This window comes from Micromesistius poutassou, assembly GCF_964030765.1.
Source record: "Micromesistius poutassou genome assembly, chromosome: 9".
Taxonomy (NCBI): domain Eukaryota; kingdom Metazoa; phylum Chordata; class Actinopteri; order Gadiformes; family Gadidae; genus Micromesistius; species Micromesistius poutassou.
The window spans coordinates 7,539,573-7,565,930 of NC_140279.1; the positions used below are offsets into that span (position 1 = coordinate 7,539,573).

At 40.3% G+C, this 26,358-nt stretch overlaps 1 protein-coding gene across 1 annotated transcript; it reads right to left on the reverse strand.

Annotated features, from left to right (window-relative positions):
• Nucleotides 1-6,587: 6,587 nt before the first annotated feature.
• artn (artemin) lies at nucleotides 6,588-17,564 on the reverse strand. Its single transcript, XM_084472835.1, has 3 exons — nucleotides 17,504-17,564; nucleotides 11,121-11,310; nucleotides 6,588-7,013 (listed from the first exon to the last, which is right to left on the reverse strand). The coding sequence occupies exons 2-3, from the start codon at nucleotides 11,305-11,307 to the stop codon at nucleotides 6,604-6,606; spliced, it is 597 nt and encodes a 198-aa protein (XP_084328961.1). The 5' UTR covers nucleotides 11,308-11,310; nucleotides 17,504-17,564; the 3' UTR covers nucleotides 6,588-6,603.
• Nucleotides 17,565-26,358: the final 8,794 nt, after the last annotated feature.

Consider the following 26,358-nt stretch of genomic DNA (forward strand, 5'->3'; position numbering starts at 1 on the left):
CCTCTCTCGTTCTCATTCTCAAACAACGGTCATCAATCAACACAACATTAACTAAGTTCCTTTTAGCTGAGGAGTGCTTCATGTTCGGAATCGGGATGTTGTTGCCCGGCTGACTCTCGTGACTTCTCAGTCCTCAGGTCTTCACCGCTAAACACAGTCAGTGAACGAACGGCGACTCGCGAGTCAGAGCGAGTCAGCACAACTCAGCGACTAGTGGGTGGAGCTGGGAGTCGAGTCTCGGAGAACGAACGACGACGAATGAGAGTGGCGAATCAGGTCAGTTCTTTCGTTTTAAAGAGTCGTTCTTTCGAACTGATTCGTTCGCGAACGAGCCACCACTAATGCAGATGTCGGATACAGAATACCAACAGCATGCCAGCATTTGATAACAGGGAGCGTAGTTTTCAACTATGTATAATCATTTTGACACACAATACCACAATACCATCTCTAGTGTTCATCAACAGCCCGCACAGATGTACGCAAAGGCAAGACATAACTTAATTTGTGTTGATACGTTAACTATTTCACTCTTGTGTAAAGCTATGTGTACTACAGACGGAGCGCCCTCTGTTTCCTGGATTCCCAGGGTGTCTGGTCGGATATCTTGAATCGAATCGATGGCTCTGAGACTACATGTCTCAGAAAACGTCTGAGGCTGGATGAACCCAGCCAGCCACCAACAGTTATAAGTAGTATAGCTTCGATAGCAATACCCAACGTTTCAGTGATTAAGCATGTGATGGCCACAACCAAAGTCCTCGGACGGAGCTTTGCAGAGAACCAGTACCTCGAACACCACTTCTCCAGTTGAGGAGGAGACTGATAGACGGATGCTCAAGCAAGCATTTGGGTCCAGGCAGCTTAGGTGGTGAACTGAATCCCGGCCAGCAGAGCTTTATGGAGACAGGTTGCATTTCCCGAGACGCTAAACAGTGTAAAGAAAGCACAGACGATTTTAATATTGATAGGCAAAGTAGCCACTGAAAAGGCGGTGCAAAATGTTGAATAGTGGAAGCAGGCATAATCATACACTTGTAATGTTGAGATTGCCAGTCCGTTTCCAAATATCTTCCTGCTGAAGCCATATTATTTCTATTTTGGGTTTAATCTAAAACAGCCAGTTTGAATGTTGGGCAAGACAAACGGTATGGATTGGCTCCATGGCATAGCGCTCTAAATGCCTTGGTAATACCAAAGAATGTGTAATAGGAAGAGAATTGAAAGTCTGGTAACTTCGGAACTGGTTGCGGTAACACATCTCTATCCATGCGAGGGCGCTCGCGGGCGTGTGCAGAATGAATGGGAGTCGATGGGGTTTCACCCTCAAATTCCACTCTTCTCAGGGTGTGATTTTTTTTGTCAAGTAATTTGAATGTTGCATTCATAAGGGGGGCTAAGATAATACACTCAGCTGAATATTGCGTCTTTTAAGTTCGCTTATCTGTTCTAAAAATCTGTTCCAAAAGATGATGTCATTTGCATACACTCACAGAAAGAAATCATGGTAGAGTTTATTTTTCAGCATATAAATCTATTTGATTTTATTTAAATACTCATATTTTTTAAATGTATGTATTTAAATCAATTATAATCTGTATAATTCTGTCATTTCTAAAATGTATTAAATGTAATTACTTAATATATATTAACATGGTTTAAATAATCAAAGCTGTGAAACAAACAAGATTATCTCATTTAAAATGTATGTGATTGGTTTACATACAATTTAGGGTAAGTGAAATTGGGAAACAGGAAATTACATCCTTATTTTCCAAGTACTAACGACTGCGGCCTGCGGGAAGGCGGAGTTAGACGTCCAACCACGCCCACATCCGGATTGGAAGGTCCAGCCCCGCCCACATCCAATACCTTTATCGTGCTTCATTCAGGACGAAACATGCATTTACGAGACCTGCGAACTGTAGGATTTCGTTTTCTTTTGGACTGTTTGGACCCCCCCCCCTAAATATACATAGGGCCTATTCTTCACATATTCTTTCAGTGAGCGGTGATTATTTGTGAAATTGTGCAAACGACAGCCTGTTCAATGCATTTGAGGAAGGTGGTAGCATGTAGTTAAAGCTCTCAAATTGACGCTTGTCTGAGAAACAGAAAAAATGTCAGCTTCGGCTATACCTGCTAAAATAAACAATGACTCAGGAAGCGAGTCCAGTGACGAGTCCATGGGTTGAATTTGTTATTATCGCAGTGTGCTTTGTGGAATGGTCTCAATGTTTTATTGTTTTATTTCATGTGAATAGCCTTTTTTCAGAAAGCAGATGTTCGTCATACAATGTTTATAATGAATAATAATAATAACGAATGAACGAGAAATTACACTGATTAGAATAGAAAAACACACACACACACACACACACACGATCGGATGGATCCGACCGGGATTTTCATTGCCGTTGCGATGGGTTTCCTCTATCAGCGAAGTAGGCCTATACAATATAAACAAATTATATAAAACAAAACCCCAGCCTCTTTAATTTTAAAATAGTATGTCAATATTTGGAATGAATAGGCCTACATTTTTGTTATATATGTAAAATATTAGTATGTAAGCTATAATAATAGGCTATATATAGGAAACATTTTGTTATATATGTAAAATGTTCCTATATATAGCCTATTATTATAGCTTACACACTAATATTTTAAAACATGAGAATGCGAAATGCATCCTGGGATATTTAATGGTCCCAAGTCCACACGAGTCACCTCCGATGCATCCTTGGTAGAACGGCCTCATCGAGAACGCATCGAGAACACTTCCGGTGCCGTGTTCCAATATCCATACTATCCGCACTCACTATGCTTAGTTTGAGTAGGTAGGGTGTTCCAATTCAGATCTGGCGAAAAGAAGTGTACCTAAAGGGCCTAGATGGTGTACTCAAAACGGTCAAACCGCAAAGTGTGGATCGATGCACACTTTTCGTACTCCAAGCCATCTTAGCTACGTAGCGGAAAAGGCGGCGCCGGGCTGAGCCAACGTCGGCACATTTTCCACATAGCCTGCATTAATTTAGTTATTTTGTAGCTTTTACAGCTTTTTATAGCTACTATGCGTAAAGAGTTCACTGTTCACAGCGGGATGTTTTTTGCGGGGGAGGAGCCACGACGGCAGTCGCGATCGTAATTTCCGAGTAGTGCACCACAGAGTATTAGATTTGGAACGACACTGACATCTGAAGATCAGCGCACTTAGTCAGTGCGGATAGTGTACTACGTGCAAGTGTACTCATGGGAGTATGGATATTGGAACACAGCACGGGTTTTACAACAGTACTCGCGTACTTGGAATTGGAACAGTACTTGGGCTATCACTGATGACGTTTCACGAGAACGCAAGTACACAAGTACAGACGAGAACGTGAATTGAGAAATGGCTTGTGTTTTTCATAGGCGGAATCCGGAAGAAGTCCCGCCTCAAGCGCTAGGATTGGACAGGCAGCCTGTCAGGCAAACTCGCACGCTGACTCCTAACCCTAACCGTAACCCTACCCCTAACCCTATCAGAGAAATGCGTTTGACTAACGTTAGTTTAATATCAGGCATGCAAACTAGTCACCTTTCGGCGAAATTCACAGTTTTTTAAACAAAATTGGCCACTTGTGTGATTCGTGGAGATCCAGTGAGAAAACATTGGGGGTGGGGGGGGGGTCTACAGTCTGACGAAAACGAGACGATAACTAAATAAAAATCAATTTAGGGTGACAAAAACTACGACAAAATCTTTTGACACTTTCGTTAACGAATAAAAACAAGACAAAAATGTAAGCTGGACGATTTGGGAAGCGATCCAATCAGAACTAAGCTCTATATGTGGGGAAGTACTGATCGTCCCGCCCAGCAGGTCAACTAGCAGGCACTTGCTGCGTCACAAGCAAGTGTCCCTTTGTAAACAGTTTGGCGCAACAATCACCGGTTAAAACACAACCAACTTGAAGTCATTGGCAGACGAGTCATCCCGAAATTCACGCAAAGATAAGCATACTTAAACAGTTTTTTTCTTTCAAGCTAATGTTATGTGTGTTTTCGCTAAAATTGGAATACAATACAAGCTGAAAGAATCCACCACTGTCCTGTAACGGTACCGGAGCTCTGTGCTGTCGACACCACAGCAGGGCACAGAAACACAGGATTCACTGTGGTTTCTGTGACATGAGAAACACTAAAAATGAATACTAATGTTTTATAAAGAAAGCTATCTTAGTGGGAAAGCCACGCAACAGATAGCCACGGTTACATACAGTAATGTTCTTATGACGGGAGAAAGGAGCAGAAATATAGTATAGAGACAACTTGGAGCTGTGTGTGCGCATATGTTTGAGTGAGAGACGTGAGTGGATGAGAGACAGAAAAATCGGACCCCCCTCCATTCTACCTCACAGGTACAGAAGGCCTCCGACAAGGATGGGCCACTGAGTGCAAATAAAGCTAGTGCATCCCAGAACAACAACAGACCAAGGAGGACGCCAGAGCAAAATGCATTGTACACACAGGATTAGCAGTCCCAATGATTGAAGATGAGGACTTTGTTTTAATGATCGATACAGTTGATAGGAGGCTGACTGTTGCCCAAAAAACGAATAAGCATCTGATTGACAAACATTATGAATCATCATTGGTGTTTTTGCAATTTTTTATTTTTCTGCAAAGAAAAAGCAAGGCCATATTTCTTTTTTATATGAGACTTGGTTATAAGATAAAGTTGTTTCATATCACAACAGATCAAAAAAATTATGATAAAAAAAATTATTAAAAAATATTTATATTTTAAAAAAAACGGAGAAAAAAAAATTGCATGTTTTTTTGACCTGCGCACATGTTTTTTTTTTTACCTGCGGGCATGTTTTTTTTTGACCTGCACGCGCATGTTTTTTTTTGACCTGCACGCACATGTTGTTTTTTTTTTACCTGCGCGCATGTCCAAAAAAAAACATGCGCACAGGTCAATTTTTTTAAATTTATACGATTACACAATATTTTTGTCCGTTCTTTCACCAGGCATTTAAACACGCTCGAGAATGGGAATTGACCAATTGGAGTGCTTGCTTAAACTTGCGTGTTATTGAATACAATTTAAGTTACCTACCCTGCGGTCACGTCACGGATTTTAGCCTTTTTGGATTGGATTAGGGATTTAAACCAACTTCCGGATTCTGCCTACGAAAAACACATTCGCTACCGGTAAGGCACAGGCTTGGACTTTCTTAATAAACTCCCGGCACGCTACTTGTTGATGCTTTGTTTTATGTGTAGGGAGGGACCCTAGTCATGCTACTGCAGAGGTTTGGTGCTATTTTGAGCAATATTAGAATTAGGTTAAAAAATGCAGATTTGGAATTGTTCGCTGTGCCCCTAGCCAATAACATGGAAGCCATTTGGGCTGTTAGATTGCTCCGGGCAATTTAGGGAAAGCTCTATACTCGATGATCAACGAAAAAAAGTGGCTGGAGGGCTTATTTTATGGGTCTTCATGCCGAAAAGGACCCTGGGTTCAATTTTTCACCGGAATTACACTTTAACTGAAAAATAGTAAATGAATAATAGATTAAAGTGTAGTTAGTCGCCCACTTAGTTATTCAGATGGAATTACAATGAGATTGCTTGTAGGAAAATTATATATATATATATATATATATATATACACACATTAATTTGACTATCTTTGAATATCTGGATTTAGTATATGCTACACGTGAACCTCCTAAGACAATTTGATTGGTTCGCTATCTTGGGATATTGGGCAATATCCCATGATTGAGATCTCAAACTCGGGATGTTGTCCAGCGCGCGTGACGGTCGTCCCGTCACGCTAATAAAAACAAATAAATCCCGGCAAAATGTGTTATCTTGTTTATTTTTGGAGTTTTCACGTGTAGTATATACCAAAACAGTTATTCACCTCAGGCTCCGTGAATAGTGGGGGATAGCCCTTCGGTCTAGGGGGGCTATTCCCCACTATTCACTTCACCTTCGGCGAATAACCGTTTAACATCAACCAAGTAAAATTCACGTATTATATGGGCAATGAACAGTTGAGTTATAAGTTTCCTTCATGCACATCCATAACAAGCAGTGCTCCAAATGGCGTGTGCCAAAGTCACGATCACAATCACAAAAGTACTTTTTTGTTGTTTGAGAAAAAGCTTTTACTTGTCATTTGTATACTTTGTGGCTTCTTCCATGAGTCAAATGGCCGACAGAAAATGTAGTCCTTGATCAACTATTCAACATTGACAACCTCTCAAGCTTGTTTTAAAACAAAACACCACTTTACTTAGCCATTCAATGACTTCATGTGGTGCTGAGGACATCAAACTTTCACACTTTGCTGTTAGTCAAGACCGATTTTTACCAACTGGTAAAATGCTTTGCTGTCTCACATGTATGGTTTATGCACCTGGCAACTACAAACTGGGTATCAACCTCAGACTGACACACTAGACCGTACCCCAGACCCCGGTTGTTCCACTGCTTGGACGGGTTGCTGCTGGTCTCGGGCCGGCATGTCTGCTGCATCCACTGCATCTCTTGTGGTCAGGGTGAGCTAACTGGTGTGTTATGTAGACACTCTCTCCCGACTCCTCAACCCACACAGCTGCAATTGGCTGCTGAGAGCCTCCGGATGGTCTGCCAGATAGTCCGAGCATCCATGAAAGACACAGTCTCGTAGCGGGTGGGACGGCAGCAGGGCTGGGTGCTGACCTTCCTGTGGGACACGTTGCTGTTCTCTATCATGGCCTTGAGGGCCAGGTCGTAGTTGCCCCGTGCGCCCTGGCACGTGCCGACACAGTACTTGAACAGCACGATCTCGTCCGAGTCGAAGCCCAGGCCCAGGTCCCGCACGCGGATCTGCTTCTTCTCAATGCGGCAGTCTCGGAAAACCGTGTGCTTCTTGCGGTTTGTTTTCCGCCGGGAAGTGCTCGGGGAGGTAGGCTCTTCAAGTGGAGACCGTCGCCACCTGCTGCTTTCCTCTCTATCCAGCAGAGGGCGATCTGTAGGCGTCGTTGAGAGACACACAAACACATGTCATTAAAAACATGTAACAACATAGACATCAAAATTGACGCTGAAACTAAGTTGAATTAGATGCCTTTGTGTTGCTGTATCTGCGAAACTAGACCTAAATACCAACAGCCTTGAGAAAGTCTGATATTCTCAGATAATTAAACAAAGCTATGTATATATATATATATATATATATATGCACACACAACATAATAATACATTATATAATGTAAGTCAGCATTGCATTACTTAGTTTACGTTTTACAATTTTTAAGAGGCCCCGTTCACACAGAGCTGATTTTCATGTGACTTATTTTTAAAAAGCTATCTTGTCAGTCTTTACAAGCAGAGTATCTTTATTATTACCTCCACCAAGGAAGTTATTTGTTATATGTCTCAGTGTCTGTGAGGCGGATAACACAAATGTGCACTTAATTTGGTGTGTAGTTTGGTTATGGGCAAAAATAGGAAGTGATTAACTTTTCCAGCCAATCAGCCAAAAGGGGCGTGTCATATCACAAGCAAGGTGCATAACTTTGGTCAAGGGTTCATGATGATTGTTGGGTGACCTCCCCAAAACCCCTGCCACTTCCTCTTTTCTTCGACAACTCGAACAGGGGCCTTGGCGGCAGTGGTGTAGTGCAATAGCAATAGCCAATTAGCCATACAGTTCAGCACATGGGTAGCCAATCCAATCTCATATGAATTAATGCAAAGGTTCCCAAAAAAACACCCAATAAAGAGATTATCTTTACGTAAACAGTGGCTGACATGTACAGAGCCCCTCTGGGATCACATGGTAGAAAACAAAACCTTGATGTGTAAATCTGTGCGATACGGATTTTTCAACCGTGCTCTCTGATACCAAGCGCATGGTTTTGTAAATACGTTCCCTCGCACCATGGATTTGTTTATTATACCCAGCAGGGATTCCCCTTGAAGCATTGTGACGGCGAACGAATAACTAAATCAGACCGACATCTATACAGTATGAATGACTGAATGTAGTCTTTATCTTTTATTCTTTTGACTGAAGTTATGTTGGCTTTACAATCATGTTAGAGCCTTCTCGTGTGCTATAGTTTAATAGAGTTGCAGCATGAGAAAAAGCAACTCCAACCCCAGTTTTCTAATAGTGTCTTTAAACTCAACCAAGAGAGTTTATCACTGCATTACGCCTGTGTACGACCAGTCATATTGCAAATAATGTTAATTTTATAATGGTTGCACACTCTGGCCTACACTGTTGCAAGAGACTTTTTAAAAAATAAACTACTTGCCCATAGACTACTAACAAGGTGATGGAATAGATGTCCACTTTTCACATGTGGATGGACTTAGGAATAAGGAATAGTTCACTAAAATATATTATTATGTAGTTGTCACCCATTGTCTGTGGATTGTGACGATCCCTCCTCCCAGGCATTAGGTGTCCCTGTTTCTTTTGAGTGTTTTACAGATGCTGAGTGGAGGGATCGTCAGCGGCATGAGGAACACCTGGGCCAGTGTGCTCTGCTTATAAAGACCTTCCTCATTCTGTGAAAGGGGCTGGCGGGGAACTGACTCCTGTTCACCGGCAGGCCTGATGGCAGTGCTTTCTTTTTGTTTATTTTGATCTGCACATACACTATCACACATCCATACATGCATTCATGACTGATACTGATCTTTACACGTTTGTCTTGATTGAATTGTTAAATAAATACTGCTTGCTAGTAGCCAGCTCGTGCTTGTTCTCCCTACTTTGGCACAGCCTTGGAGCCGGGTTGTGACAGGATCAGTATTGATTACAAAATATACATCTCTTCTGTGGCTATTGTTAATTTCATATTGATCCTTACTCCATTAAGTCAAGCAGCAGAAGTTAGGTGACAATGTGCAATTACTACTGGCCAATTTTTGGGTGACTAAATATGAATAGTCTTGCATGTCACTTTTTAAAAGACAGGGAGTTTATCCTTTGCTGGACGGGGTGTTGAAGAGTTTATCCCCTTCTCCAGGCACCTCTACAGCACTGCTTGGGGGTCATCATCAGACTCAGCTCATAGCAACAACTTGGCGCCCTCAAAGCCAGGCCCACTTTGATCAAGCTGATTCCCTACCAGAGGCTCCATTGATAAAATATCTCGATTCATTGTGAAGGTATTGTGGCAGCTCTGGTTTGTATGAGGCACTTGAGGTAAGGCAGAGTTCATGCGATTGAAGTAAAAGTAGACAAGAGGAAACTATTGTTTTTTTTATCTACTTTCACAAGCGTGCTAAAATGAATAAAGATACTCTACAATCAATTTTTTTTCTTTCCAACTTGCCCTACAGCGCCACTAAACGCTAGGTAGGATGACCCCCAAGCACTAAACAGATTCTAGTCAGTTCATGCCTCATTGTTGTGTGTGTGTGTGAACAAGTGAAGGTGGATAGAAATCAGGGCATTGGTTGGGGTGTGGGCAGCGTAACTGCACAAAAATGTTCCCCGAGGCTAAGAAAAGAGGGCCTTTTCAGTTGAACCTACACAGGTACATATCAATCCATGTTGAAACATGTCATTAGAGCTTTTACATTAATTCATATAATTATAGAACCATTCCCAAATATTTAGGGATCCAACATTTTGCATACGTCATTTAAAGGAAAGAATGCAACATTATTTTTCATGAAACTCATGTGTCTTTATCTTTGGGGCGTTTTTATCTAATAGTTGAAATCACTTTGTCTCAGAGATTGTGCAAATCATAGATATGAAACAAACCTGTGGCCCCTATTGTACGTGTGATTATCAAGCTGAGAGCGCCTTGTGCCTTTAGTGTAAATAAAGATTTTGCGATCTAGATGCAATCTAGATTAAAAAAATGGTATCATCCACATTGGCCACAGCACATATTTATAGTAAGCTGCGTGCTATAAACCATAAGCATTGTATATTTTATAACATGTTGGAAATCTATTAGGAAGACAGATTTTTTTTTCTTCCATTAATTACAAATTTTAGATATAATTGTATAATTGTTTCAATATTTCAATAAATCAAGCTAATTAATTTATTTGTTTAGTATGTGGGGCCCTAATTGTTTTAGGACTTGATGTTTCCTTTCAATCCTTGGTACTTCATTTGAATTTACAAGGTTAATATCACATTCACATTAAAATCTGAATGTTTGCTTTTAATCAGGTCCTTTTGTATTCAAACTTACATTAGACTAATTTTTTTACATACTTCTCAACTTCTCAACTCCACATGTATTGTCTTTGTGGACATGCTTTATACTCTGCACAAGGCCTTGTGTTACATCAATCTAGTTCAGTGATATAATCCACCATTGACCAACAGGCCATGGTTGCAAAGTACAACATTAAAAGTAAATGTCATGCCCCTGGCTGTCAAGTAGACAAGACAATGATGAATGACAGCAATCAGCACACTGGACAGGTTATTTTTACCTTGTCATAACTGGGGGTCCATTCTATGTTGACCAAGGCTATACATGTGTTATGCATTATGACAACAGCTCCAAGGCATACTTGCTGAGGTTATATTAGTCATGGGGGAGGGACTATTTAATGATCACTACCAGTTGAAATGTGCATAGAACAAGCAGTGTTGCAAAATTATTATGATCAAATTTAAGGATGTACTGAATGTCGCCATCTTAAAAGATAATAAAAAACACCTATGTTTTAAGGGTATGTTACACGATACGATACAATGCAACAAGAATACCAATTTCACAAAAATTATATTTAAGTTGTTATGTGTTTTCCTGTCTAACTAAATGTTCTACATATGTCAGTGCAGTGCAGAAATGAAAAAGCTTTCAGTGGACACCTTGTACTGGACCCCTTTGAGTGATTGTCAACTGGTCTCGTCTCAGGGCCCACATGTGTCATTAGTCAGTGACGACCCAAAGAAAATCAGTATTTGCCAATCATCCATGCCTTTACGTTCTGTTACAAACATTGAGCAAAAAAAAAGCTTCAGCAACGTGGGCTCAACTCAATTCAATGTTACATTTGGCAATGCAATGAAAGATTAAAGTAAAGTGAATTGAATTAGAATGGAATGGAATTTAATTGATTTGAATTTGAACTGAAGCGCTTACCGAGAGCCGGCCATGGGGCATTGGCCCCGTTGTTCATGTCTGCCGTCAGCTCCTCCACCATGGCGTTGTTGCCAGCGGACCAGCTGAGTCTTCTGTAGATGTGGAGGAGCTCTGCAGGTGTCTCCTTCTTCCCTTGCGAAATCACGTCCTCTGCTAGTGTGAGCAGAAAGGCCACCAGCCAGAGCATCACCTAGCAGCAACGAGGTTCATCACAGTCAGAACAACAGTCAGTACAGTACTGTACAGTTAGTACAACTTCCAGGTCTGGCTGAAGGTGAGCATTACAGTCACCGCTGCACAGAAATCCATCTAAAGTGGCTTACTTGTTCTTAAATCATTTGGCCAGTTTGTTAAGACCCCAGGTTAATGGTTGACATCGTCTGTGCCCAGATGTAAATCCGACATGATTTTTGTTCAACTCACCCCGTCGTAGGCGCATTCCGAAACTGGGCAGGTTGTGAGCCATTGACATCCATTATATTCCAAACGAGTGTTTAGCATCTCCCATAGCTGTATCTTGGTCTATCCAACAAAAGTAAGCGCATTGAACTGCCCTGGATAGGTAACTTTCTCCAATAGGGCTCAGAAGCTAACAAATCCACATGTTCAGATTCTGTGTTTACATGCCACTGTGAATGAATGAATTAGAGGCTGAGGCCTGCAGGGCGAAGATAATGACTTACGGGCGTTACAGGCAGTCTGTTAATTCAGAATTCTGAGTGCAGAGTAAAATTTGCTAGGGTAAGTGTAAGAGGGGGTGCTTTTTAACTGATGTGAAGGCAGCCAAATAATATACTTCTGAATCTAAATGAAGTGCTCAGTTCCCGGTTGAAAGAATGTACATAGAACGAGACAACTACAAACAAATTTCACTCCTTTATCGAGCCAGTCCATTGCAACCTCCATAGTGTGATCCAAAATTTAGGACCGTGCTCATGACCAGGAGATTCAAGAATTCTAACTGCTTGTCCCTCAGTCTCTTTAAGTCTGTGAGCATGTGCAGTGGCATGTAAACACTATGCTTATTCTGTGGCCCAATCAAATAAAAAAACACAATCTCCTATTCTTACCCACGACTTATTGAAATGATGCTGTGCACTGCCTTTACCGCAGCCAGTCTCTTCGTAGTAGTTCTAAAGGCGCGCCTCAGTCTCTCAGTCTGTGAGCATGCACATTGGCGAGTAAACACAGAATTTAAAACAGAATTAAAAGAACCGGGGGGTATAGTGGATTTCTTTGTTTGTGGCCACTATTGGAGAAAGCTACCTAGCCAGTGCAGTTTGTGTGCACTTATTTGGGTTTGAGAAAGCAGGATAAAGCTATGGGATGTGCTAAACACTCGTTTGGAATACAATAGATGTAAATTCAAAACAACTGCCCCTTTTTTAACAGCTCTGGTTCTGAAAGTAAATTTCCCATTCATTTCTCGATTGACTTTTCGTACAATCGTTATATGAAGAGTTTTAAGTCTGGAACCAAGCCATCATTTGTCAGGATAGTCGTGACCATAAAACTAAAAACCGGAAAAACCGGAAAAACTGAAGAAAAGGCAAAGGTACAAGACTGTGTACGTTATATAAGAGTGAAGGAAGTACTCATTCCATAAACCTTTTCGCAATGGTTCCAACCCAATAGTTGAGCGCGTTTCTCACATCTTATAACCTTTGCATCATTAGATTGTTTATATTGTTAATACATGTTGTGTCATATGTTCTGTGTGTGTGTGTTTGTTTATGTGTGTGTATGTATAGTATCGACATGGTACGTTCCTTTGTTCCTGTTCGGCATTTAAACACGCTCGAGAATGGGAATTGACCAATCAGAGTGCTTGCTTAAACTAAACGTGTTATTGAATGTGAATTCAGTCTCGTATTCCAGTTAAAGGTTGTATCAGCGATGTTGGGTGACGACAGATCCCAAACAAACAGCCAGCTCGCCCCTCCCTTCCGTGTTTTGTGCATCCAGTAAAAAAGTATCATGAAAGCAGCGCAAAACCCCACAACACCCACCCCTTGTCGGTGATTGGTTGGAATACTATTTATTTTGGTTTTGAGTGGTTGGTAGTACAATTAGATTTTATGTAAGATCGCAGAGCATAGGCTGCCTACAGAGACACGTTTTTTTGACGGCCTGATTATGGGGCAGGCAGCCAGCGGATCGTGAGGAAAGATGTGATCATTTATGTCTCGGCCTAGAATCACTGATACAACCTTTAAGTATTCATTCAACATTATGTATTCCTAGCCTTTATACTACCAAAATTACAAAAAAAAACACTGCTATTGCTGTATCATATATTTGTACTTTTATTTTTTATCATATATTCTATTTCAACATATTTTTCAACATGTACAGCTCATTTCCTCCACAGCTCTTACAACTCTCTAACTTTCCATTAATCGTGTGAAATCATGGTTGCTGTGGTAAGCGATCGAGTTCATGGCAGCAGTCATCGACAACTTGACTTTTCAGGGGTGTGGTAAACGTTTCCATGGTAACAGTGGGCTCCACCAATCAAAGACGCCGTGTTACACTTTAGGATTGTGGGTAGGGTAGTGGTTTCAAATTACATCGCGAATAAAACGTTGGCTTCTTCCATTGTTTCACTATATAATACTATATATACTTTGAATGGTTACGACATTATGGCCTTAAATCAAACCTTTATATGAATGGGATTCTTACTTCTGAAATCACACTGATGCGCTCTATTGCATATACCTTTAATGCACTGGTATCTGAGTGTTGAATTTAGCAAACTGATTATAAGTAACACTTTACAATAAGGGTAATTAATTAACCATTAATTAAGATAAGATAATTCAGTAATTCACATTATTATATAGCATTAGAATAGGGGCCAGGGATAGGGTCAGTGGGTTAGTGTTAGGGTTAGGGTCATCGGGTTAGTGTTAGGGTTATCCCTAATCCTATTACATTTTATAAACATTAATACCGCAATTAACATGAACACCATTTCCTTAGTTAACATTAGTAAAATTAACACAATTATTAATAGACCATAAGATAACTGTATATTAATGCTTATTACTGCACTCATTAATATTAAGTAATGTTTAATTCATGAACCCTTACCAGTTTACCAAATGTATATTCACTAATTTCTATACGCTTGACTCTGTTGTTGTTTTTAAACTAGGTGGTGCAACACCTAGACATCAATTTTGATTGAATGCCTAAATTGTTCTCAACCTCATTTTATATAAAAGCACCAAAGGACTAACTTTAAATGTTGTATGTATGAAAACGTGACCATACCATTGTATTTGATTTGGTGCTCGTTGATTCACAGCCCTTGGAAGTTTGGAAACTGTATTAAGCTAAATTGGCTTACTTGTTCTTACATGTGCTCATATTATTTATTTTTTAACATTGAATGACAATGGGATTTCGCTTTTGTTTGTTGCTTATGATTAGTATATCATGCCTAGTATATATGCCTAGTGGCCAGCCCAACTTAAAAATGACATAGGCCTATTATAGAGGAGTTTAAATTAAGGATGTTGCAGGTAAGCTTCATTATTGACCTTAAAATCCCAAACAATTGAATTGAGGCAGTTTAGTTGCTGTGTAGAATAGTGTTTGTAGTGGCTAGTGGCTAGGAAGAGTAGTCTGTAGCATGTAGGTATCTTTGAGCAAGACAATTTAACCTTTCACCGAATTGCAGGTTTGATTTGTGATATTATCACGCTAGTGATGTATTTAGAAACTGTCACTGTCACTAATACAAATATATAGCTAGTCTGGCTAGTCTGCACTCTGTTGTATTTTTTAACTGGTCGTGCAGCATTTGGATCTTCTCCAATTTTGATTGTATGCTTCGATTGTTCTCACCCTCACTTTGCAGACAAGTACCTGCTAAATGACTACTAAATGACCACATACAACCCTGTGTGTGGTTTAGGAAAACATGTACATACTATTGTAGTTGATTTGGTTATCCACTGTCCTCTGAATTTTGGAACTGTGATCCAGAAATTCTGGCAGGAGGTAAGATAATCTCTGCTTGACATGGAAACTGTTCGGCCTCTATGGTAGCCAGCTTAAAAGGAGGGGCGATCTCTGTCATGACTACATGTCTATTGGAAAGACGGCAGCCAACACCTCAGCGTCTTTAATTACTAAACTGACATGCGATACGTATCTCTGCACTGCTGATGAGGTTAATATTTTAGGGGCACTTGCAAAAATGACTGCCGTGCCTACCTGCAGTGTGTAAAGGGCCTGGATCAGATGTATGGCTCATGTAGTGGAAACAAGACAATGCAGAAACATATATGTACCTGATAAACAGGTGCACTGAGGAGGCGGCACGTTGTAGCATCCTACAGTCTAGTACCTTGTAATGTTCTCATTGGTCTTTTCTGGTTTTGCCCATTTTTACTGTTAATTACACAGCTCCAAAACTGTTGCAATAAGGTCAATTATTTGCCATGATGCTAATTAAAATACTTTGTTATATAAATATTTGAAGCTTCACACTATCTGTTCATAATTTCAGCATGAACTGAACATGAAATGAAGAAGACTTAACTAATATGCATAGATATGATAATTCAAAAATACACGACTGTCCTTCATTTGAATGTAAATGGGTTTACAAGTGGGATACAGGTTCTTGACTGCTAACACAGAATTGGCCACACATTTATGATAAAATGGCTGATTTACTGGCAGACACACTGATTTACTGGCAGTCAGTGGTCCAAACTGTAGAATAGAGGACTATACTACGCGTAGACTATACTACGCTCAGAGGGTTAATCTCAAGGTGCAAACCAATGTTTGTTTCAGCCCTGAAGCCAAGTATTGGAAATCAGAAAAAAAATATACCTTGGGATATATATTTGGGATACCAAGAGAATGGCTCATGTGCACCACAAAGCATGCCACTTCATCTGTAAAACATGCTGATGGTATTTGCAATGACTTCTCATGTAGGGCTGGGACAGTGAACTGCTAGTTCAGAGACATGGTGGCCTGGCAGCTTAAGGTTGCTGGCTCAACCCTGGGCTCCTGCTGGCTTGACTGTCTTGTTGTACTGGAGCCACGTACGCAACTGAAGAGCTTTCTCACCATGCAGTGTTGACACTAGCATCGAACAATGTATGCCCAATGTATGCCTTCCATGGCAAAACATTTTTCTAATTTTCAACTGGCCAAGTTGGATGACCACTCGGCCATCTAAAAAACCAGCTGGTTCATCCCCTCTCCAGGAAGGTGCATCATTTCATTATCAACACTTAGAAATCAGATGAAAGGGTCAATGTCTATTATCATACTTATACCTACATATTTTTCTATGTCTGGATGAATGTTATACATATTCTGCATAAAATGTTAAAAAAAGCTTTGAGTATTTATTCCTCTGTGTGCATTCTTCTGTGTGTTTTCTTTAAAAGCTTTTGACTTTGAAATAGTCACTACTAAGAAATACTAAGAAATAGTCAATATCAACTGTGTTACACTCCTGTACACATAGTATGTAGACTAACCATATGGGGGTTATATTTACCATTCGTTTACCATGTATTTGGTAGGCGCTTTTATCCAATGAGACTGCAAAGAGGCAGGTAGCAATAGAGCCTCTTCCTAAAGGATGCTCACAGATTGACTCCGTTGAATCTAACCCATAACCTTTTCATCTGGAGGGGAAACACCCAGTACATTGACTCACTGTGATCATCTAGGCCTATATCTTATTTGAAAGAGTAATTTTATGTTGAAGAGTAAAGGGTTTTAGACAACCTGCCACAAGGGGTCACATTACCTCAATAAACTATGTGAAATGACCAAACTAAACAAACAGCCGAATTCTTGGTTGGCTAGTTCCTCATTTCTATGCTGCCATCATCGTTGCGCAGTGAATAATCAAATTAAATAACTATTGTAACACTTTTGATATTTAAATGTTGTTATAGCTTGTTGTTAATTAGGTATAGGTCTACTGTGTATTTTCAATTGTATCATCATTTATAACATAGGCGCAACAGAGCCGTTTGTCTTACAGACAGCATATATAACATTATCGACAGTAGGCCTAGGCTATAACATGCAAAAGATGCAATGGCCTAAAATGCTATGATCGTGTTTTATAATCTCTAATTAGGCCTACTGTCCGTTTTTCTGAATGAGGAGAAGGTGGATCCACAATCACGGATTAAGGAGACCATAATCTTTCAGTTAGTAAAAAAAAAAAAAAAAAAAAAAGGCATAAGGCAGGATAGACACTAGTGGTGAACTCTAAAAGTATCGGCTGTTTAATCTATTTTGTCTCACTTGGCAAAGTTTGCTTCCTAAGACAGTATCAAGGTGCCATTTATTGCGTCCCAAACCCCCCTTCCAAATGTAAACGAACTCACCTTTGTGGAATATGTTGAGCCGTCCGATCACGTCGACGAGAGGTGAGCAAAGGTCCCTGATGTTCAACTAATCCACCGGCGGACCAAACTTTATATTTCGGTCTGATCTTCGAGTTGATTCCACCACTGCGCATCGTTGCGTGCTTCCATTCTCCACGTTTCAACCCAGACGTTGAGCCGTTGTGTGATTCCTAATATTAATCAAGGTGTTCAAAGTAGTATCCTGGAAAAATTCGACATCTTAAGACAGAAATGTAGAGCCTACAGAAGATGGATCTGTTCTGGAGATCTGGTCCTAGGTGGTACAACGGGCCAGCGGCTCCCACCGAACTGAGGTCCTCCGGTGAGGCAGGTGTGTGTGTGTGTGTGTGTGTGTGTGTGTGTGTGTGTGTGTGTGTGTGTGTGTGTGTGTGTGTGTGTGTGTGTGTGTGTGTGTGCGCGCGCGTGCGTGTGAACAAGAAGGTCCAAACACAGCGCTTATTTGTTTTAATTTTTAAAGCGGGCGGCGTTACATTACGACATCCATGCCTATCACATGACGCTTTAAATACTTTTAGACAAAACAGTTTTCAATGCCAATGTGGGAGTAAAAAGAAAAGAAACAAAAGCGAATCGGACTTTATTTGTGTTCTCTTTAAGCGTCACTTGAGACACGTGGACGTGTTGTCTTTCGGTTCTCCTATGCAGCGGTGCTCAATGCTCATCTCGAAAACCGACGTGTGGGAGCGGCTGTTGCAGCATAGCCTTGGGCATACTGGCCCTTCACTGCCAACCCACCTTTTGTTTTACTGGGACCACCTTGGCTTGGCCTGTCTATCCTCCGCACCCAGCTGGAGGAGTGCCCTCTTCGAAGGATCCACCACGATCACTTGCAGCCTTGCCACTACCCAGCCTCCGACCAACCCCAACCAGATTGGCTGCTGTGTAGTGAAAACCTGTGTCTAACTCAGTAATACCTTGCATCTGTCATGTACAAACCCACTCAAAAGTACAACTGTCTTTGCCGTTGCCCAGCACAAAATAAAATGCAATAAGACAGCCGTGAGTCACCTTCAGTACACGTCAACAGCTGTTTAGAGTTTAGGGTTAGGCCTATGGACACAGATTGGTGGAGGTGCCCCTCTGTGTGTTGTGGAGGAACTTCAGAGGTTTCTAAAGAGAGCGAGTAGTTTGTGAGATAGCTCAGGGGTTCAACATTTGACATGTTACTCTCTATTGCTTCTGTAAGAAGAGAGCAGCAGATGTGAGTCAAGGGTCAGAGGAGCTAGCCAGGGTAGGCTACTGGACACCTCACAAGATATTCTCACAGGAGCCAGATAAGATGATTGTCTCGGGTCTTAAGAAGGCGTTCTCCTAAGGAGTAATATAAGTGATATAGGGATATATATAAGACCTTTTAGCCAGGTGTCAACAGTAATATTTATTTTGTCATTTATTTTTTATTTATTTTAATATAACATATAATAGTGTTATGTTAATATATTAGTAAATAGTAAATATACGTTGCATTTAGGGGACTGTTTGAGAACTGAGTGTTTTGAACTGAGTGTTAAAGAGTCAAATCCAGTTTAATTTGGATTAGCACCAATTAATAAAGGCAAGGTAATGATGGAGGTAAAGGTTATGAATTGATTAAACATAGGCAGGTCACGGTAATGATGCGTGTGTTCCTCTGCTTCTACACATCAGTCACCTCAACACACTGTATGTCGAGGCTGTGACCCCATAGCAGGGAGTCCTGTCTTCACCACTCTCTGGCTAGGCCGCCCACATATTGAAACCTTGGCCTATTGCCTCAAAGAAAACACAGTGACTAACCCAAACATTTGAAAACCTAATCCAAAAAAGCAACATTAAATGAGTTGTGCATTCAGGACAATTTGTATATTTCCTATTACACATTTACACAGCTTAAACCACTGTGTGCACGCCAACTACCCTCTGGTCACTCATTATGGTCACATAGGGCCTCCTGAAACAGCAATAGATCTAGTCCTCTCTGGAATTGCTGAAAATGAACCTTGTTCTTTAAAACTATGGTTTATAGCTTAAACTGGAGATTGATGTTTTAGATAATTCAACTTCAACACCCATTTAAACTCAATTTGGCCGCTGACAGAATGATGCATTTCCCAGCCCATCACATTAACCTTTTCCATTAGTACCCAGAAATTCCACAAGTCCCCCCCCCCCCCCCGCCCAGGGGCTGGCTATGTTTGGGTCAAATTAAAAGGATGAGGTTGTTTCCCTTTCATCAAACAATACTTCATCTAAGACTCCAGCCTTAAGACCTAGCTGTCCGAAGCATCGCCATGCAGATGTCTGCATAGATGTGGAAAAACGGAGTTGCATGTTCCCGGCCAAGGTCTATAGCAGATCCTTCCCAGCAGAAGTGTCTCTTTTTGCTCAGGGTTTAATTAAACCAAATTACTGCATGGGCTTGAGTTTCACTCAGCCAAGCAGGCAAAGACAAGCTGTTTGAAATTAAAAACGGCGGCCACTGAAGCAGTCCTCTACCAGTTATCGGTAGGTCACTGTGGTGCCATATCCTTTTGTCCTGAACATTCCCATCCTGGCATTCTGAGGGCCACCTATATAGTAGAGGCTTCTGTTTGTGTGTGCATCCACCCTCACCCCCACCCTGTGCCCCAGCACATCCAGGTCAAGGATTCACTTGAAATAGTGGCCACCTGTGCCTCCAAGTCCTCTGGACTTGTCTGCCATCTCGTCCGCTTTCTAAATCGGTCTGCTATTTACTACAGGTGCTGTCAGCCGCACTGCGCTAACGCGAAGGCCCGTTGGCAGCACTCTCGTGTAACTAAATATGTTGAAAGGTGTCATCTCGTGTGGGTTTTATCCAGGTCAAACTTCAAATGATTACCTTAAAGTGAGTTATCACATGAGTAAATATTTGTGACTCATGTTGTGTATAGATATGTTTAAGATAACAAATATTGCATGCAAAATATCGAGGTGTTCATTGCTTGCTAGAGCCAACTTTAGATTACCTACAAAATGGCAGTTAATAAATTGAACTTTTGCTGCTCATTTCATTTATTCGTAATAATCGTTCTAGTGCTGTCAAAGTGATGAAGTAACAAAGAAAGCATATTTCAACATACATTTCAAAAGTATTTTTTCCTATATATTAAAACATACAGCTGTGAAAATAAACAATTTACAGACAACATACACTTTCCTTTTTAATATTATGTCAACATTGTCCAGCTCCAATGTTCTTTCTGTAGGTAAACCAAAAGGACCACGCACAAGTCCCCCCACCTGATGCCTTTCTCTCTCCAGGGCCATCAGGTGAGGGGCTGAATGGATAGATCAGATAAAAGTAGAGCAATGTATTGCAACACACTGTGCTGTTAAGATAGGATCACATGGAATTAGTTTTTGTTATAAGCTCCAGAGACAATGCGCCTTATTTGATCAGCAACCGCCAAAAAATATGTCAATAGAAGACAACTCAATTCAACCTTCAGAAAACATGATTGTCCCAAAAACATGGTATCTCCATTAACAGTTGGTTACATTACATGGTTGTCCAGGTATCTGCATTTACAGTTGGTTACATTAAAAAGTACATCCAATCAAAGTTCCTTTTTTAAATTAGTGTTATCACAGATTTTATGTCCTATGACCTAAATAATTATTTTGTAAATCTTATTTATCCCACAGAATAAATAATATTTATCCCACAATTCCCACAGTTTTAAAAGCCATCAAAATTGCCTTTAATTGTTGTAATTGTAAAAGCACTTGTGCGTAGACTGAATACACTGGCATGCACACATCCATAGTCACAGGCCTAAAAACTTTTTAAATAGGACAAAATGCCATCAACTGAAATGTGTGTGGTAGTACTGTAAAAAGAAATGCAAGGTTGAAGGGGAGTGGAAAATATGACAGCAGTTTAACAGCCCAGTGAAAGCGATACCCTAACATGAAGAGTTGAAAGGGGAGGTCATGAGTGTTAAAAAAACACTGACGAAAAACAAGAGGAGCAAACAAAGGACGGCTTGAGAAGGGAAGACCCTGTATCAATATACCCCAGAGCCATTACACTAATTACCCATGGCCAGTTACCAGGATACAGGCCCACCAGACATTCTCAGCGCTTTAGGCATGCTGGAGCTGCTGTGCTGTGGGGAAGCGTTGGTATGGAACTGCCACATGGAGTAAGCACAGATGATATTCTGATCAGTAAGACCTGTTGAGAGGCAAGTGAAGCAAATACATCTGGGCCTGTATTTGCCCAAGCACATACAGTACTGTGGTTGAAAATACTGGGACAAAAATTGGTTTGTTGTGAAATTAGGTTTGTTCTGTTATGATGTTTTCCCTGTTTATGTGTCTGTCCATTTGTGTCTGTGACTGTGAGCGGGATATCTCCAAAAGATGAGCACGGATGGGAAAATCATTTTGTGGGTAGGTCGGTTATGGGCCAAGTAAGAAGTGATAAACCTTTCATGCTGATCAAAAAAGGGGGCATGGCATATCATAAAAAGATGTACAACCTCGCATTGATTTGTGTTATACCACAAAAATGTATGAACGTTTGGGTTCATGATGATTGTTGGGCGATCTCCTCCAGCCGGCCTTGTGGGTTGTCATCTGACTCTACTGATTGGCTCCCTTCAATCCTGGCCCACTATACCTGCATATCTTAAGGGAGGCTGTGTCTGGTAACAAAGGTTGTATTATGATACATTATAGTTATACCGTTTTCCCTTTACTAAGCCATAGAATGTGGTCAACTAAGAGCATGTGCCAAACTGACAACATCCTTGGAATCTAAAAGCAGGTCCTTGTTACATAAAATGTGGGACGTATTTGAAGATATTTGAAAGCAGATAGAATAAAGAGTTATGCTTGATCATAATCATAATGCTCTTGCTTCTGGTAAGGCAATTCACATGGTTGTCATGGTGAACAGATGGGATTGAGAATAGATTTAAAGATAGTGGTAGAGCGTGATTGACGGACATGTGGAGGGGAAGAGCTTAATAACAAAATTGACTTTTAAAGTAAATATACTCATCAACGTGTTTTCCTTAGTCAACTTGCACTGAAAGACATTGTCAGCAGAGTAAGAGGGCATGTATTGAGAGAACTACATTTGGGATGTGGGTCCTGGCAGATGGTTCCATATGCAGTTCCTGCTGGGATAGAGGTGGAGATGTTGGGATAAAGGCCAGACAATCCACTATGTCCCAAACAGCATTTTCTGTTGCTCAGATGAAAAAACACAAATCCTCAATAGCTCACACACTTCTATTTCAGAAGTTTTGTTAACTTTTCATTTTATGCTAATATGGATGAACAAATAAGGGAGATTTGTTATCGATAAAGAAAAAGAAGCAGAAGTACGAATTACAATTTTTAAAAAATATTTTAAAAGTGCATTTATAAATATTATAAAGGATTTTTATGTACCAGTTAATGTTTTCCACAGGACAGTCCCTTGCCATTCAAACAAACAATGCTGAAATGTATTCATATTATGTATTCAAATCTATTCTTTTTTCAAATATCTAACTAGAGCCATACTACTTATTTAATACTGCCTTACATTGACTGTTTACATTCTATTCAATTATTCAAGCCAATTATGTGAAGGATGAAGGAGGGGGGTTCTTGGAGAATAATAATCTTTATAGTGGGAAATTAGAGGAAATGTGCTGACCCTCGTGATATTGCAAGTCACCTATAGTGCGGACAGTGAAAATCAGTGGAGTGAAAACTACAAAGCCCTAAACTCAACACAGATCGATAAGTGAGTCGGGCAAATGGAGAATGCCCTAAAAGGATTATGATGTTTTAGGGGTTCAGCTAATCCATTACCTGGATGACTTTACTTTGCTGTGATCAACACCAGCGAATGGAAGTCTAGGAGATACTAAATGTTTTGAAGGGACTTTGCATTGAATAATCTGGGTACACAGGAAACACCAGCCATCAACACACTCAAGAGGACTCCAACATGTCAGGAGGTAACACCGGCTCTTCCTGTAGCATTATGCTAACTTTCTATATAAAATGGTTTAAAAAACATCTGTTTGTCGGAATAACTCAGGAAAGCCACCTAGGTGGCGTGTGCCAGAGGTCAACTTCCCAAAGCTTAAGTATTGTTTACCCAAGCTCCTTCTACACTATTACTACTCTTTATTTGACCCTTGTTGTCATTCATAAATTAAGCATCCACATGTATCTTAAATGTGAAGTGTGTATGATTAAGTGGCATCTAGCGTTGAGGGTATAGATTGCAACCTACTGAATACCCCACACCCCTCCTTCCAACGACCTTGAAGAAGCTATGGTGGACTGTACTTCCATCATTTATGTCATTGTCTATGACATCATCTAGTGGCCAAGTGTCGAGTGAGGTTACTTGATATATTTATAAATTGTATTAAGTAATTATGTATGTAAAGCTGTAAGTCAAAGTTTACAATAATAGTTTAAAGAAGATATTTAAAACATGTTCTCGGTTCTGAGCTACTTAAGAAACATGGCGGGCTCCGTTGCAGAGGAACTGCTCCCTTATGGGATATAAAATCTCATTCCAATGTAACCAAAACACAACGATTCTCATTTTCATGGTTTTATACACAATCAAAATATATTTCTGCCAAGTTAGTTGCGCTAGATGCCCCTCAATTCTACACACAGCACCTTTAAAACAAATCAAATATTTAATGTGTTCAAAATTGTTGTTATGCTAACAACAATTATGCGTAAAGGAGCACTAATCGGTCTCAGACGGCAAGAGGGCACAGTGCATCTCTAATCAACCCTGCAAAAAAGGTATTTAGATCATAAAAGTTATGAGAAGCCATGGAGCCAACTTAGCTTGAATAAGAAAGGAACACATAGTTGGCAAACCAGGTGGTCATTTATATGCATGTTAATTCAGCTTGAACAAACTATGTGACCAACTGGCATTCCTCACCCGTGTTCAACTATTTATTCTACATGAACCGTTCAGTTGGTAGTACTGGCTGAACGCCACCTGAGCTACGTGACTATGTTTAACTATGCATATAACATTTTAAATTGTGGAGTTAAGTTCATTACGTTAATTAAAATAAAATGGCCCATTTCATGTACATCTGTCTTCACTTAAGCACATTTAAGACTTGTAGTCATGCAATTGAACTGCTCATTAAACAATAATAAAAGGTGCAAAGTTCAAAGTTAGAGATGCGGGTAAAGTCTGAAATGTAGTGTCCCCCTGTTGCAATGTTGGCCAGTATGTGTGAATGCAGCAGCAGTAACTTAAAACAGTTATGGTAGCACAAATAAATACATTAAAATTAATATAAACATATATGGATGTTGAAATTGTTTTAAAATTGTGAAATATGTAAAATAAATATTTTGAGTAATTAATGGAAATAAAAATATAAATAGGGAGATTGAGGAAGAGTAAATAAAAAAAATCCCCTGAGGCCTGGTTGTAACCAACTGGACAAACAATCCCACAATGACACAATAGATCACATTTTTAACTACTGTTAAAAAGGTATACCTGAATCATAGATTTGGTTGGGGAATGTAGACTTTGAATACAATATTATTGACACATAAAGACACTAACTGTAATACATTAGAAAGCCATTTAAAAAAACAGCATACACATCTTATCTTGCGAAAAAACACTGCAAATGTCCAAAGGGAATTTATAAAGAAATGAATGGAGGATTGCGTGTCATTCTGCTCTTAACCAGAACAGATGGGCAGACAGAGCCACAACTTCCTCATGTATTTCTGAGTGCATGAGGGAGAAAGGCAGGCAGGGTAGACAGCCCACTGGCCAACTCTCGTTGGTGTGTGTCTGGGCACGTTTGGAATAAAGCACTCTGCAGCAGCAGCTCTCCTGTATATAGGGCTTTTATGGTACACTGGGAGCAGACTCTGCTCTTCAATAATGCAGAGCTGAAAATGGGCTGTTTCAGATCACGCACCTCTTAGCTCAGTGAGAACCACATGACCACATTCAGGAACATTCGGTTGGCCCTCATGAACAAGCCAGTGATCTGTCCAGTGTTGTTTTACGTTGTTGCCAACAACTAAGGCTGAAACTCAAGTATACGCATGCTGATTTGTGGTTTAGTGAAAAGCCCAAAGAACATTATTCTAGGGATTGTTACATTTACATACATTTACAATGTTACATTTTAACTGAAGGGCTGACCTAAGAGAGGAGGTGATGTGAAACCTGGTTTGGTTCATATTCTTCCCCTAACGGTTGTGGCACCACTGAGCAGTGGCCTCAGGGCCACAGCTGCAGCAGTAGTAGGTAAGAACACAAATGCCTGTTTTAAACTCTTTAACACTCTGACCTATATTTATATAATGATCAAGGATGTGATGACAGTAAGGGCAATGTGGTTGACCAGTGGACAAATCGATGAGGATAAAGCAAGGGAGTTTGACAGTGTTTGATTTTTGATGCAGAGAATGCGTCATTGTATTGTTTAACAAGCTTTCTCTGTTGTTATTATTCTAGAGTCAAATAAAAATCCAATCATATTCCCCCTAATAATAAACAATTTGTACATTGCATATCCATGGGCAGCAAGCATATAGTGTTAGGCCTACAAATGATGAACACATGTGCTCATCATTAGAAGTAAATAATAAAATATAAAATTGACTGCCGCTACAATGTGAAGCACCCACCTGGGGGCTGCATGGCAGCCGTTAAAAAGCTGTCTGCACACTCACAGCGGAGAGGCGTGGAAAACATGACTCTGGAGTACAGAGCCATCAGATCCTCTAGAGTCTGACTCGTAAAAGCTATATTCAAAACACAATAACAAAAAATGACAAAGGAGTGGAAG

Bases quoted from the DNA above. Each gene is read 5' to 3' on its own strand.
- artn (XM_084472835.1), bottom strand. From the start codon at position 11,307: ATGCTCTGGCTGGTGGCCTTTCTGCTCACACTAGCAGAGGACGTGATT. The intron at 7,014-11,120 runs GTAAGCGCTTCA...CGACGCCTACAG, and splicing joins TGCCCCATGGCCGGCTCTCG to ATCGCCCTCTGCTGGATAGA.